We start from the raw sequence: 14,869 nt of genomic DNA, 5'->3' as shown, positions 1-14,869 counted from the left end.
TGTTCTTCGTTTCTTTGTTTGCATGAAAAGTTGTTAAAACCAGATTAGGGGTAAGACCCCCCCTGGCCCAACCTTACTAATAAGGGGGCTCCAAGATTCTTCCTAGAAAAATGAAACTTTTCAGTTTCAAATCAATCAAAAAAAAAAAAGGTTTGATTTGATTAGAAAGATTTTACAAACCAAAAGAGTTTAAACGATTGTTATGCAACAATTGTTAAAAGAGATTAAAGATTCATCTAGAATTTCAGTTATTCTGGATTCAGACTCCGATTGATGTTTTTTGTGGTTTTTAAGAACGCCCCATCCTGCTGAAAATTCCGCTGACTAGATATAGCAAATGTGTTTTCTAATGCTACATCTTGTAAAACCATGATTAACTTCATAACCTTCGTGGAGCAAAAAAAAAGTCACTCACTGAAGATATCTCTTCTTTAATTCTAAAGTTCAAAAAAACACTTCGAAATCATTTCCAACTGCCGGGCCTTCAGTCATCATCTCTGATATAACTGTTATTTATGCACGTTAAACAAGGAAATGGCATGTTAAATGTAATGTCTTATACTTTTTTTAAATTCGATTTTTTTATATAATGATAATTTATTGCAGAACTAAACTTGATAGCAGAGAAACATGCTGCATTCACGATAATAATTGATAACTGGACATCTAATTTTCCTAAAATGGGACAGCGTCCCATCTTAAGATAAATTGTATAATGTAAGCAAATTGTTTCTGTAAGTTTTAAACTGAAATATTTTCCTAAATTTTCATCATATGATTATGATACATTCATCATATTTTTATGATATTTGAACTATGGGTTTTTCACATCGGAAGAATTAATTTTTGTTTAACACATTTTGTGATATCTCTTCATTTAAATTTAGTGTCTAATGAACATTTTTATTGATTTCATAATTTTTTTTTTTCCTATTAAATTAAAAGCTTCTTTCTTCATCCACAATGCCCAACCAGGCAAGAGACAATCAACAAAACAGGAATGTCGTGTGTCTGACTTTCCTAAAGAAGTGTTCAAGGCAACTCACAGACTTTCTGGTTTGAAAAAATCTCTAAAATTTATGGTGTTAACTTTGATTTTTGTGATGCTCGTATTCCACAAGAAATCTGTGAGACATGCCAAACTATCATGAGGCGAAGAGATGAGAGAAACAAAGTTGTCCTTCCCAAATTGTTTGACTTTACAACTGTTCTTATCCGTGTTGAAACACGTAGTCAAGCCTGTGATTGCTTTACAAAATTAGACGTTTGCAGATGAATGAAAAGCATCCACTAGAACAACCTTCTTCAGGTGGTGAGGAATCAAATGTGCGATGTAAGACCTGCCTAAGCCCCATTGGTAAAGTTTTGTCACACAATTGCACACAGTTTACATTCAGAGAAAATTTAAGGCCTTTTGGCATCCCAAGATTCAATTGTTGCTGAAAAAATTGCGATAAGTGTCCTATCCACAAAGGATCATCTCCAAAGGGATAAATTCTTCTGGCAAAGTTTTTTGAAGGTCACTCTTTACCTTTTGCACCAGGTAACTAAAAAGAACTTTTATTTCTTATATTTCTATGCACTTCAAAGTGTTTTAAAAAACAATATTAAAATAACTTGGGTATTTGAAAAAAAGTACTTGATGCAATAACCTTTCCTTTTTCGATACCCTCTCCTTTTGCAATATAGAAAAAAAAAAAAAGATAAAACTTAGTTTCTTAATAGCACCAGTGTGTGTACCATAATAACAAAATATCGGCTTAGAGAGCAAGATATTGTTGAAGTCTTTTTATTGGAACTAGATTTGGTTGATGGATGGGATGCAACAGTTTTTGGATTTTTCATAGGTACTTATTGGAGTAAATTTGAAGACAACTATTCCTTCACTGACCACTAATGACCTTGTGAGTGTTCTACTTAAAGCTAGTTTATCCAACCTTGGTATGAAGAAACTAGTCAGTCCTGTAAATTAAAGACTTGTTGGAAAGCTAAAGCCCAACTTCAACTCAAATTTTAAAGCTGCTGATGAGCAGCTCAAGAATTTATTTATTCACACTTAATTCAAAGGATCCAATGCCAAAGAGATCCCAGCTACAGACCATCTTATTGTTTATTGCAAGTACTTGTTGAACCTTCAAAACAGAGTCCTCCTTTTGTAATTAAACTTAGAATCAATGTTGGTAGAGACTTTTTCAAACTTTGCCTATTTGTAGTTGAAGAAAATCCTCAAGAAAAGAGGAAATATCCTCAGAGCGCTAGCATCACCACCTCAGAAAAGGCTCTTGACCCAGAGAATAGCCAAGCTCAAAAGTTTAAAGCGCCAGATGCTAGTAGCAGTCTCTGAAGACCTCCCTGAGACTTATTCCAATATTGAACAAATTTGTCACTTATTGAAGATATTGCAATAAATCTTTTTGTTGCTTGTGATCTTAGGCTTGCAAACATTACCTTCAGATTCATTCAAGTTCACACCCAGCTGTTGGTGCAACATTGACTCAAAAAATCTGGAAAACAAAGGCATCTTAATAACATTGGGCTCGGTTAAGAAAAGTTTTCCTCAACCTTGCGGTAAGTCTTTATCATGAGGGGAGGGGGGGGGGGGGGAAGCAACTTGAAGATAATGAGTGTTGCAAAGTGTTAACAAATGTGGACTGCCTTTAATAACTTGTAGAATCTGGCGCAGCATATCAGATTTCAGGGATAATTGATGCCTTTAGTAAGTTTGAAGTAGTTGTAGAAACCTGTTTTGGCTCTGAACTAAAAGAAGATTATTCTGAAAAAATCAACTAGTTCAAGGTGTCCTTTAAAAAATTCCAAACTGTAGTGTTACACCAAAAGTCCATTTGGTGCTTCATCACATTCAAGACTTCATCAGCTGTCATTGCTCAGCTCTGAGAATTTACAGTGAGCAAGCTAGTGAAGCAGTCCATCAAGATTTCAGTCACTATTGGCAGTGTTTAAAAGATGTTAAAACATAAAGAGTATGCTCAAAGACTGATAAGCTGTGTTGTTGATTGAAACAGCAAACATCTTTAATTTATCCGTTGACACGAGATATAAACATTAATTCATTTTCGTGTGAATTTTTATTAACCTTAAAAAAAAAACTTTATCAACTGAAGAAAGTTGCTTTTGCAATTTGTTGTGACAAAAGTTGATTATGTTCTAAGAAAATAAAGAAAATAAAAAAATAGCTGTCTTTTTGAAAAAAATCTTTACCCAAAATTATATTTTATGTTACCGTACAACAAAATTGACAAAAATTGAAAATGAGAGCCTACTATATTTGACTTTTTACTAATCTTTTTTCCCAATATGCATAAACTGGTTTTATTTTACCTTTTACCATATTTAAAATCATGAAAGGATAAAATTTGAAGTGCTTCATTCTCGAAATGTGGTTAGTATTCAGGCCTCTAATTTTTCATCAGTTTGAAAAAATTAGAGAAAAAAAAAAAATCCTCAAAAAAAGTTAAGTGTCTCTGTAAAGTAAGATCTCTTGGGTCAATTTACAACATGCCTGTCAAGTAGAAGATTTTGTGGTGAAATCAACAAAAATTTGGTTTGCAGTTTGATGAAACCCCATAAAACCAATCGTGTACAAAATGTTTGCTTGAAATTGAACACTCTTAAAGACATACCCCCCTAATGAAAAACCCACCAAATCTTATTGGAATGCTGCTTACAAAAGGGATTTTCTAGCTGTTTTTCTGTCACATGACATTGGCTGACTTTAGCCAATGTCATGTGATAGAAAAACTTTCAAACTTCAAAATGGGTTATATCCACAAACGTCATAGTGGGATTTCAAAATTTATCTCTTGATAGTGGCATATCTCTACTTTTATCCAGTATAGGTGGGACTTTCGGGTCAGCTAGTGGTTCAATATCTCAAAATTTTACAACAGTGCATGATGTGATCTCAAATAATTACGTTAAAATTTAATAATTATTAATAATTATTATTAATAACTACGTCACAAACAATTACGTTAAAAATCGAATTTACTCCGTATTCACACTAAACTTTCAGAAAAACAAGATAATTATTGTTTATGATGTGATCGCAAATTATCTCAAAAATTAAAACAAACTTTACTTAAAACCAAAAGATAAGACTCGCTCTTTAACTTTCGTACCGATGTCTCAAGGTTACCTACAAGATCTTAGAGAACAGGATACGAAAAATAATAATGAGTGATCATGATCACAAGTGACAGCAACGAGTTTTCAAGGAGGTATTAATAAAAAAAACGCCAGTAAGTAATCGGTTACACTTGTATTCGATTCATATGTAAAAGAAATAAATACAAACTTAAAATGAAATTAAATTATTACTTAAGAACTCATTTATATTTTTCCTTCATATACTTTAAGAAAAAAAACCGAATAATATAGTTTACAAAGTTGACAGGACAATTAGGACCGTTCTTAAATACCAAAACAAAACAAAACAAAAAACGCTACACGGACAACATTATTCAAATAAAACTAAAACTGACCAAATTACAAGGTTACATAAGTGTAAAACTTTTATCACGTTAGCTCTATTTGACGTACGATTCCTCTTTGGGCGTATGGAGGCTCTTTTTCAAATATTATTTGTCCATATGAAATTTTTAAAGCGTAATCATACAAGAGTTTACACACTGCCATAATTGTGTTGAGGTTCTTTTCAGACATTATCAACATCTCCACGTGATCAAGACTAAAAAAAAAGCATTACTATATTTTGATATTGCACAAAACCATAGATAGATTTTTGAAAAAATCGTTTGTTTTTTTAAGAAGTGTTACAAAAAGTTAACCGCTAAATAACCTTTAGGCGGTGATTTTGACAAACTTACATATTGTGCAAAGCCATGTGTTCCAGTGCGTACTGAAGTTTACAACTATTTTTTGTGACATCGAAAGACACATGTAGATAGAATGCAGAATGGACCTTTTTTTCCACAACAAAATTCACTGACAGACTAAGAAACAATTATTGAAATGTTTCGATAATTACACACTATACAATAGCTACAAAACTAAAGTAAATATAGAGTGAAGTTTAGATACTAAATTTAGCTGAAAAATACAGAAAAAAGAGGCTTTGTAGTTCTTTCCTAAATAAAATTGTCAGTCTGATGATCCCAAAGGTCTTCGATTGGACTCAAGTTTGGACTCTGTGATGGGCTTGTGATAAGCTTTGAGCAGATTTTTTGGCGGTGAGTTTTGGGTCATTATCATACTAATATATCCATCCAAGCTTCAACAAGTAGGAGCATCAGTTTGATGATGATTTACTTGTATATAACTTAATAAAGGAGACTGTCAATAGAGTGAATTGGATTAATCGCAATCGACAAAAGTAACCCCAAACTTTTGTTTCCCACACTATGATTAACAGTCGGTTGATACTTGGAGTTTAATCTTTCACCAACAGGACATCAAGCATAATTTAATACAAACATACACCAACAGGACATCATTCATAATTTATTACAAGCTTAACATAATTTATTACAAGCATAAATTATAAACAGTATAAAGTCAAACTTTAGCAACTTTATTATGCAATAAAAATTTCTTATATCTGTGAAGCCTCGTTTGCAACATAATACTATTTTCAGCATAACTATTTCATCCTTTCGCTTATTGATTAGAGATATAATGGCTAGGGCATCTTTACGACAGAAACTAAAATACCATCATTGACACCATCATGTGATTTTGTTAAAATTATTCATTAAAAGGAACAAAAAGAGGTGCTAAATTTTCACTATTTAAAATGCTAAAGAAATAGGTACTTTTCACTTCTGATTTTAACTCATATTTTCTTAAAGTCTTAAAAACTTTTTATATTGTTTATAGGATCATATAAAAAAAAAATCTTGAAGCTTAAAAAGACAACACTTGTACCTTTTAAAGTGACGAATACAGGAATGCCTAAAAAAGCGATAATAAACAACTTACCCGTCATCTTTTAAAACTACACACCCCAAAAACTTATAAAAAACGCTATATATATCTTTTGCCACAGGGAGCCAAGAAGTTAACCGATTGTAAATATCCTCAAAAATCTAAAAAATGAATGGTTAATAACTATAGAAACAAAAAAAAAAAAAAAAAAAAAAAAAAAAAAAAAAAAAAAAAAACTTCATTCAAAATATTTATTTATATTGAAATTATTAAACATAATAAAAACTAATTACTAACCTCAGGCAATTGGTTAACAGTTTTTGCGATGAGTAAAGCGTTGGATATAACATTCGTCATTAAGTTTAAAACATATCTTTCAGACGTTAATTTTTCGTCTGAATTGAGTGAAAGAAAAAGAAGAGCAAAACAGAAACAATTAAATCATAAACTTTTCTAAAATAATTTTGTTTAAATATTAACTTACTCAGCTTAAGCTGGACCAAAGATAAACTTTTAATCTCTGTACCTAATAGATAATTACAGAGCAGATACAATGAAAAAAAGTAGAACATTTTAGAAATGTTAAAATAAAAATATCTCATCTCTGCTCATAATGAGTTAAAAATAGTAAAATAGAAAATATCCTATAGAAAGATGAGTAATGATCAAATAATTAAAAAGAAATGACCAAATGTAAGACATTTAAATAAAATAAAAGAGTTAATTATACCTGCTAACTCAATATGGATTTCATGGTAACTGTAGTTAGTAAATTTAACTGAGATCAGGTATTTCTCCAAAGTAGTGATAACCCATTTATTGCTAATTGGAAACATAATTTTATCTTAATTGCAAAATTTAGTTTAAATTTAACAAATGTAATTTGAGAAAAATCCCAAAACAAATTTCAAACTTTTAATGAAAATAAAAGAAAATACCTCTTACAAGCATGAACTAATGCTTCAATCTAATATTACATTAAAATAAAAATATAACTCGCATGTTCTAAAAACAACTTCTCCCTTCCCCCAAAAAAACAAACATTAAATAATTTTAAAATTTCAATAAATTTTCGATTTCATTAAGGACAGATAAAGTAATATCATAATCACCTCATTTGAAAGCTCCTTTTGCTCAGATATAGACATACTTAAAGCAAAAAAATTAAAGAGATTTATCAAAAACAACATGCCTCTAGAGAACTGGCACATCATAAAATCCATTGAAATTTATGAGATAAAAAAAATTACATACAAAAAAATAAACAAAAGATATACCTTAAACAGGCAGAAACTAAAATAACAAAAAGTTTATAAAGTATTTTATGCCAGAAAAAAAACCTAGAATTGCTTAATAGTTAAACATTTTTTTTCTTGCATAAAAAAATTCCTTTCATATAAAATTATATTTACATTGTTCTTCTAATTTAGCCAAAATAGAAAATTTGCCAAAACATTTTCTCAAATGAAATTTATAAAAGTCTTTTTAAATTAAGTTAAAATTACCTTCATTAGTTTCTAATGCATTTTTTGTTTTATGCCCATGTAATAAAAGATCAGTATTCAAGTGTTCAATGACCACTTGTGATAGATTATTTATTTGGCATGCTTTAGATCTAGCATTTGAATCACTCTGAAAGTTACTATTTGGAGATCTGAAAATTTTATCCCTGGTTTTAAAGGTTTGACTAGGAGAATCTTCAACTTTAAAAAACTGAAATGAATCATTCATTTTTTCTTCACTTTTCAAATCTTTTTTGTTAATCTCTTTGAGAGGTGTTTTTTCTTTTGATTTAGGTATCATATTCTTCAGTTTTTCAGTTCCAACAGATATGGAAAGTTCCAATGGGTCGGAGTATGACTGTGATACTAATGATCGATTTGCAATCCGTTTAGATGACCTTCTTGGTGTGGTAGGTCTTGATTTTTTTTTTTTGGGTGAGGTAAGTATGGGAGTGGTTTTACTAAGAGAACTTGAGCTGAGGTCAAGTGGTTCTTTAGTAATTTCTTTAAGTTGGCAAGTAATATTGTCATTAGGTACTTCATTGTTTTTTTGAATTTTAGAAAAAGATAATGAAGAGCAAGGTACTTGTACTTCTAACAATGCTTTTGGAGTCTTGCTTTTAGGGACTGGTATAGGATAGGTATAACTTGTAGGAGTGCACTGAAGAGGACTATGGTAAGAGTTGATTAATGTTTTAGCAACTTCTTTAAGACATTGAGGAGTATCAGCATCAGATACCTTCATTGTATTTTTTTGTTTCTTAGATAGAGAAGATTTAACTCTTAAGACTGGCAATGGAATAGTATGATTTTCAGTTGGAGTGCACTGAAGCGGACTTGAGTTAGTGATTTGTGGTGTTTTAACAATCTCATTAAGACACTGTGTAGTATCATCATCAGACAAAAGTTTGTAATTTTTTTCAGGTGTTTCATGAATAAATGTTGGGCTTCTTAGACTCATCAGACAAGATTGGTCTGTTGAATGGCACATCTTCTCATTATCCTTTGCTTTAATTGGTAAAACAAAAGTATTTGAATTTAGATCATTAGGCAAAACTATAGAACTGTTAGCTAATGGTTTATTCCTTAAATAACTTGTTGTATTATCTTCTATCCAATTGTTATCATAATGAACTTCCTGAAGGATTGTTTCTCCAAAGGTTTCATGGTCTTTTACAATTGTATAAGTTCCTCTTCTATCTTTCTTTCTTTTCTTTTCTGTGTTTTTTGTATTTGCTCTTGATTTGCAATACGTTTTATTTAAACTAACATCTTCATTAGTCTTAACTGCACTGGTACTTAAAACAGATGGAGTAGCGCCTTCCATATCTGACTGTTTAATAATGACAGGAGATTCTAAAATGTTTTTAATTGAAATAATTGATAAACTCTGGGAGATAGGTTTTTGAGCCACTAATGAACTATCTTTACATTTATCTCTTGTAGTATTATCATCTAATCCTTTCAAATTATTTTCTGAACTGGCTGAATAAATTTTCGGGCTGATCTCAACAACCCTACTAATGTCTTTACAAACTGTTATTTGTCTCCCATCATCATGCTCTATTTGTGATTTTTCTAATATCAAATTTTGGTCCTCAAAGACCTTTTTGACAGAAGTCACAATTATATTACTTTCATCAATTTGTTCTCCAATACTATGTACTGGAGATTTATTTGGCTCGTTTACAACTAAAAAAGTTTCTGTTAAAGTTTGATCTTCAGCAACATTTTCAATGGGAACCATGCCTAACTTGCTTATGCCTGTAAGTAATGTTTCAGTAATTATTTCATCATTAGACTCATTATTTGGTACTGAAATCTTTAGTAATTGATTTGATTTCATCAAGTCGGTTTGAGAGATACTCTTATTTTCAGCACACCTGTCTGTTACTTGAGATGTTATTGCAGACTTTTTGGAAGTTGTAAGGGAGTGAAACTTCTTTATAAATGATGAAGTGTCAAAACAATTAACACTATTTTCTATTTGTTCATTAGAAGAATTATTGATATCTATGCTCTGGTTCTTATTGTAAAAGCCATATATATTTGAGAAAGTTTTATTATTATTGCACTGTTCACTTTCTAATAAGGATTCATCAATCAACTTTTCCATACCATCACTTTGAATGCTAAAATTTGGGTTTTCTCTAACAACTGCAGAAAATGGAACACTGATTGGATTAACATAGCTTTTATCACAAAGATCAGCAAATGTCTTCAACTTCTTACAAAGAGATTCATTGTCATAATTACAATTGTTTACATCTAAAACCTTTTCAAATTGAGTTAATTTTAAATCCTTATCATCGTTGATAGGCTTAGGCAGATTCTCATTAAGCAGAGATAAAATTTTCTTTGCTGAATGTTTACTTTCGGGCACAGATAAAGAAGTATTTTTGTTTGATATGAGTGTATCATTTAATGCAGATAACATCGCTTTTGCACAAACTTTACTATTTGGAACATCAGAAGATAAGCTATCAGTTGTCAAAGAAGAATCATTTAGCGAAATTCTATCTGGATATACTTGTTTTATAATTTCATCAAAAGCCTCAGATAAGTCACTCACATTTGATTCATCAATAGAAATTGTATCATGTAAAAAAATAGTTTTATCGTTAGCTTCTACTTCTCTTTTTGTTGCTGGCTGGAGAAAGGGGACAACATTCTCTGTATTTTCATAAAATGTATGATTCCACTTCTCATTAACTCCATCCACTAATGAACATATTGACGTATCCATGTCTTCTTCCATCATCAATGTTTGATTAAGACACATTTTCTTAAAAAATAATTACTTTATTCTTTACCTTTTCTTATTTCTGTGTCAGTTGCAAAATTGTTGATGTCAAAAACACATCTAAAAATATTTCTCCCCTGTGGAAAAAAGTGCTCTACTGAAAATCGGTCTTTTAAACACACATATTCTCAAAATACAAAGATTGATTTCTTTTTTAAAGTTTATAAAAAAAAAAAATTAGGAATTTGAGTATACTTGAAACACTTAAGTTAAATATGTTTTGACAGTATAATGTCAAAAATAGTGCAATTTAAAGGGATTATATGGGCATTTTCAAAATGAAAATAAAAATAATCAAAGAAACTTACAGTACAAGTAACATTTACGTTTTGAGCATCTAGAGAAAGTTTTACATTAAGTATAAGTACAACTACTACAACAGAATAAAAGATATTTTGCTAAACAGATTGATTTCAATAGAAACTTACATTGATCAGAAAGACGCTCATTCTGGCTAAGAACAAGAAAACATCTTAATATTTAATAGCAATATAAGGGAGAAGTTCATTTTGCCTTAGAACAAGACATGTTAATATTTAAAACAATATGAGGGAGAAGTTCATTTGGCTAAGAATAAAAAGAATTGTAATACTAAATAGCATAATCTGGGAGAAGTTCATTCATGAAAAAGAAAAATTTTTTTTAATAAAACAAACATAAAAAACATTACTTTAGCTTGAATACTTTTATATGTAGATAACTATTAACAAAATGAAATTCCTTATGAAATTGCAATTTTAGCTAATACTTAATCACCTGAGTGATAATAATTAACTTCCATAGTTAAACTTCAAACATCATAAACTCCTAAACCAGTGGATGCTTAATTTTAGTATAAATTGTAGATGACTTAAAATTTTAGAAGATGCTTTACTGAATTTATAAATCATCTTGCAGTAGTATTTTTATCACTAAAACAACATCAACTTTGAAAATATAAAATAGAACATATCATCTTAAAAATAAGTAATGTTAAAAAAATACCTTTTGAGCAATGAATGATCTAAATATGAAAAAGTGTAAAATTTTATAAAACAAATTAAAAGATAAATCCTATAACATTCTTTTGATCCTTTAGTATAAATGCTACTCACCAGTTGGACCTTGTTTCCCATCAAAAGTCCTAGACAAAAGAAAGCTTGAGGTTAATTTCAAACTGCACTCTGAAGGTTTAAAGTTGCTGATATCCAGAATACTTTAAACTAACTTTTCACTGTTACCATATATTAGATTATACGAATTCAATGGAATTAATATTACCTGACACTTTTTGTAGATGAAAAGCTTACTCTCTTCTTACTTATTTGCTTTGTCTGCTCACTAAAAGACACAGTATACAAGCAAGATAATATAACAAACATGAACTAAGTGTTATCAAACTATAAATATATTTAACATCAAACAATATGAAATTTATCTTAAAGTATATATTTATCAATGATTATCACCTGCAATCACATATTTACAAAAAAAAAAACAACCACCTTTTGAGGTCATAACTGGTTTCATCCTAAAAAAGATTTTTTTTGGATGAAAATGATATTTTTGCAATTGCTTCAAATATCATTTAATATAAATATTATATACATAAAAAAGACAAGCTTCAAACTACATTTTAAAAACTTATTAAATAATTTTTTAAAGAAAGGAATGGTTATGAATATTAATGGTAGTGCTAAGAACAACTACATAAAAATAGTAGCAAATAACTAAAAAGCAAACAACTAAATAACTTAGGTCAAACTCAAAAACAGAGAAAATTTAACATTGATTGTAATAGACAATGAGGTAGTTACAGGTTACAGGTAGTCAACTAATTTGAACTGATTAAATATCAGCATAACATGATAACATTCTAACAAAATGCAAGAGAAGCATAATGGAGAACCAGTAAAATACTTAAAATGCATCCTCAAAATAAGCAAATATTATTACATCCTGAATAAGCAGTAAAACTAAAATTGGGGCCAACTTTGTGCCAGTATCATGTTAGCACATAGTGGTCCTTAAACTGGATTGTTATCTGTGCTGGCGTTTTTTCTTTGAAAAATTTATATAACTGGTATCTTTTTTTAAAGTTAATTTTATTGAATAACTGCTTTAAGTTTTGTTGTATGAATGTAGAGCTGTTACTTTTATCAAATTAGTAGAGTTTAATCAAAAAAATAAGTTAAAAAAATAAGTTCTGAATAATACGTGGTTTCAAAAAAAAAAAAAAGATTTTTCAAAAAAATTTTTGGTTTTTCTTCACAAAAAGTTTTATTCCAAATTAAAGTTGTATAAGATTAAATTTGGTCTTTAACTTTTTACCTGCACTTAATTTGTAATTTAAAGTTGCAAAGTATATTCAGTTTTTATTTTGAAAAAAGCAAGTGCAGGTGAAACTGAGATGTTGTGATATTTTTAGGGCTTCTCATTCGCAACAAATGAATATTTCTTGAGAAATTGTTATTTGCAGACAAAATTGAAAAAAATTAAAAATAGAAAAATTGAAATTAATTAAAACAAACCATGTTGTTACCATGATCTTTCCTTGGTTTCAATATCTAAATACAACAAAGTTTTCTTAGAAAAAAACTTTTAAAGTCCTTTTAGAATTAAAAAAACATATTAAATAAAATATCCAATACCTATTTCATTTTTTATTTTATTATAGTTGGTTTTTTCATAACCCTAATATATATACACAGATGTACAAACAAAACATATATAAATACATACATACATTTTACCTATTTTTGTTTATGTGCTACCATTTTATACTCATAACATTTTCTTAGCTGTGATTTTATCCTTTAACAAGTTATTGACTAAGTTTTGTCTGAAAACCATTTATTTTTAAGAAAAATGGAAAAGTTGCTAGATAAATTTACATTAGAATATTACATGAGATTTAGCATTAAAGAAAATAGCCAGATCTACTGTAGGAAACAATATTTAAAACAGCTAATACACCAAATAAACCTTAAAATCCTGAAAACGTTTTCAACCTAATATGCAATAACTTTATTGAAAAATTACAGTATTATAGCTTTCATCAATATTACTTAGACTTTAGTTTTTCTTATATATATATATATATATATAAAAATAAAATTACATATATTTAAAATATATATGCAATTGATATAGATATATATATTTAGTGAGAAACTGCCAATAACAGAGAAAAAAAAAATTGAACTATATAAATAGTATCTTCATGAAAGCAGTTATCAATTATTAGTAATATTGTTCAGTATGGCATAACTATATTTTTTTATATTAGATTTTTTCCATTAAATCTCTGACAGCTTTTTATCAGAGAGACAGAAAAATTTATCAATTAACAATTAAAAAAAACCTTAAGAAAAACTATTTTAGCATGACTTTGAGGGACACATTTGAAAATGGCTTAACTTTTTCAAAAACAAATGATGGTATCTTTACTTTAGATTAAATGTTTCAATTTGATCACTTACACTTGATCTTCTATTAGACTTCTTTTTCATATTTAGATTCTCAGTTCTACAATGACAAGAAAAAAAAAATCAAAGAAATATCATTTTATAAGTTCTTCTATATATATATATATATATATATATATATATATATATATATATATATATATATATATATATATATATATATATATATATATATATATATATATATATATATATATATATATATATATAGGGAGAGAGAGAGAGAGAAATTAAGAAAAAAAAAAAAAAAAAACCAAAGCATTAGTTGAAATTCATTTTTATCTAATATTTTAAAAGTTATTTCAGGATAACACTATAATACTTTAAATGCCCTTATTAAAATCTGTTTTATACAATATCATTTTCTTTTTTATCTTTAAATTGATTTTCTAATAATACATTTAGATACCTAAGTTACAATAACAGATTAGTTCTCCAATTGGTTTTATGTAATGTACTATCCCTTTATAGTTGTCCATCACACATACATATTTAAAAAAATTAGCTCATAATTTAAAAAACCATATTAATAAAATTAGATTAAGAAAGAATTTAAAACAACTAACCTGTCTTTATTTAGTATATTTTCCATTTTAATGTATAATCTGTTACATATATGTATATATATATATATATATCAAGTACCTTAAAAACAGTTTTGTTTGAATATTTTTAAATTAGTGTAACATTTAAATCAAATTTACTTAAAAGGTAATTCTTAATTGGCGTTTTTAATTGTAAGTCTCTAAAATTATAAGTCAACATATTATTTATAAAAAATTAAATTACATTTGTAAAAAAAAGTGGTTTATTCGCAAAACATCTAAATATATTTAAGATAAAAACTACAGCTATTTAGGTATATTTTTAATATGCTTTCAAATCTCTAAAATTACTATAGATATCACTGGAGATATAAAAACGTGTGATTCATAAAAATATTTTGACTTTATAAAAAAAATAATTATTAAAGATTTTTAACTTGACACAACATTTTTATTAAAAAGTCAATATTCGTTTAAGTGAGAATCGCGCGCAATATCTTAGGCGCCACAATCGATGGAACGCTTTTCTTACTAAAATTAAACAGCCTATATCAAGGAAAAAGCCTTGGTTACTTGCCGCGTCTCAATCTCTCCTTTTACAAAAAATGAAAAAAAGATGATAAAAAAAGGAAAAAGCAAAGAACAGAA

The 14,869-nt window shown here is 28.4% G+C and overlaps 1 protein-coding gene across 2 annotated transcripts; it reads right to left on the bottom strand.

The window, feature by feature from the left end:
• Nucleotides 1–4,264: 4,264 nt before the first annotated feature.
• Nucleotides 4,265–14,357, bottom strand: LOC145192939 (uncharacterized). 2 transcript variants are annotated; one of them, XM_090099550.1, is made up of 19 exons: nt 14,243–14,357; nt 13,671–13,716; nt 12,720–12,755; nt 11,694–11,719; nt 11,470–11,529; nt 11,304–11,332; nt 11,194–11,212; nt 10,638–10,663; nt 10,518–10,546; nt 7,410–10,191; nt 7,182–7,197; nt 7,017–7,053; nt 6,843–6,871; nt 6,635–6,726; nt 6,389–6,430; nt 6,202–6,299; nt 5,959–6,065; nt 4,848–4,973; nt 4,265–4,708 (listed from the first exon to the last, which is right to left on the bottom strand). In XM_090099550.1, exons 1-19 carry the CDS (start codon nt 14,266–14,268, stop codon nt 4,537–4,539), a joined length of 3,798 nt encoding a protein of 1,265 aa, XP_089955676.1. In that variant the 5' UTR covers nt 14,269–14,357; the 3' UTR covers nt 4,265–4,536. The 2 variants fall into 2 exon arrangements, with proteins under 2 accessions (XP_089955676.1, XP_089955677.1); XM_090099551.1 differs by having other exon boundaries at nt 12,731–12,755; nt 14,243–14,295.
• Nucleotides 14,358–14,869: the final 512 nt, after the last annotated feature.

This window comes from Hydra viridissima, unplaced genomic scaffold, assembly GCF_058129835.1.
Source record: "Hydra viridissima isolate aposymbiotic clone 2 unplaced genomic scaffold, HvirCarnegie_v1 scaffold_10, whole genome shotgun sequence".
Taxonomy (NCBI): domain Eukaryota; kingdom Metazoa; phylum Cnidaria; class Hydrozoa; order Anthoathecata; family Hydridae; genus Hydra; species Hydra viridissima.
This window is presented reverse-complemented; position numbering and strand designations above follow the sequence as displayed.

Excerpts from the sequence above, each read along its gene's own strand:
- LOC145192939 (XM_090099550.1), bottom strand. The coding sequence starts at position 14,268 with ATGGAAAATATACTAAATAAAGACAG. Across the intron at positions 6,300-6,388 it reads TTTGGTCCAGCTTAAGCTGA|ACGAAAAATTAACGTCTGAA; the intron begins GTAAGTTAATAT and ends CACTCAATTCAG. Across the intron at positions 4,974-5,958 it reads GTAGTTTTAAAAGATGACGG|TCTGTCAGTGAATTTTGTTG; the intron begins GTAAGTTGTTTA and ends ATTGTTTCTTAG.